The following is a 658-nucleotide window of genomic DNA, read 5'->3' on the forward strand; positions in this document are numbered from 1 at the left end:
CAGCCCTGGACACGGAGCCCCCTCTGCCAACCTGCCTTCCACAGGCTGGAGTCCCCGCTCCCTGCAGAAAGGCCATCGGCAAGGTGGGAGCCCCACAGCCTCAGAAGCAGCCCTCTGGGCTCCCCAGAAGGCCCCACACAGACCAAGGAGCCTCCGGATATTTCTTCCTCAGCCCCGAGACAGAGGGAGCAGACAGAAAGTCATCTTACCTTGGGAGACGGTGACCTGGGTACCTTGGCCCCAGATACCAAAAGTATTGCACAGGGATACAGTCCCTGCTTCTCCCCAGACAAAAATCTTCCCTGGCCCCTTGCACGGGCTGGGACTCATTCCCCAAGGATGCGGCGGACACAGCTGGCTTCCCTGCCCCCAGCCACCCAACCCCAGGGCACGAGGGAGGCAGGCAGGGGTGCAACTACTCAAGGAGATGGTGACCGGGATGCCCCATCCCCACATGTCAAGCTCATAGCGACTCTAGTGTGCCAGGCCAGCCCCTAGCACACAAATATCCAGGCCTGGCCCCAACCCTGCTCTGCCACAACTTCTCCTTCCAGCCAACACCTGTCCCCGGGGCTTCTCTTCTCTCTGCCGGCTCTCAGCTTGCTTACCACCAGGGGCCCTGTCAGCTCTAAAGGCTAGTCCATAATGGGGCTGGGGC

The 658-nt window shown here is 61.6% G+C and overlaps 1 gene segment (V, D, J or C); it reads right to left on the reverse strand.

Moving 5' to 3' along the window:
• The window catches only part of LOC128316151 (immunoglobulin heavy constant gamma 4-like), a 65,056-nt gene extending 64,711 nt beyond the window's left edge, over positions 1–345 (reverse strand). Inside the window, 1 exon segment of the C gene segment in view lies at positions 210–345. Coding sequence covers positions 210–330 — 121 coding nt within the window.
• Positions 346–658: the final 313 nt, after the last annotated feature.

Source organism: Acinonyx jubatus, chromosome B3, assembly GCF_027475565.1.
Source record: "Acinonyx jubatus isolate Ajub_Pintada_27869175 chromosome B3, VMU_Ajub_asm_v1.0, whole genome shotgun sequence".
Taxonomy (NCBI): domain Eukaryota; kingdom Metazoa; phylum Chordata; class Mammalia; order Carnivora; family Felidae; genus Acinonyx; species Acinonyx jubatus.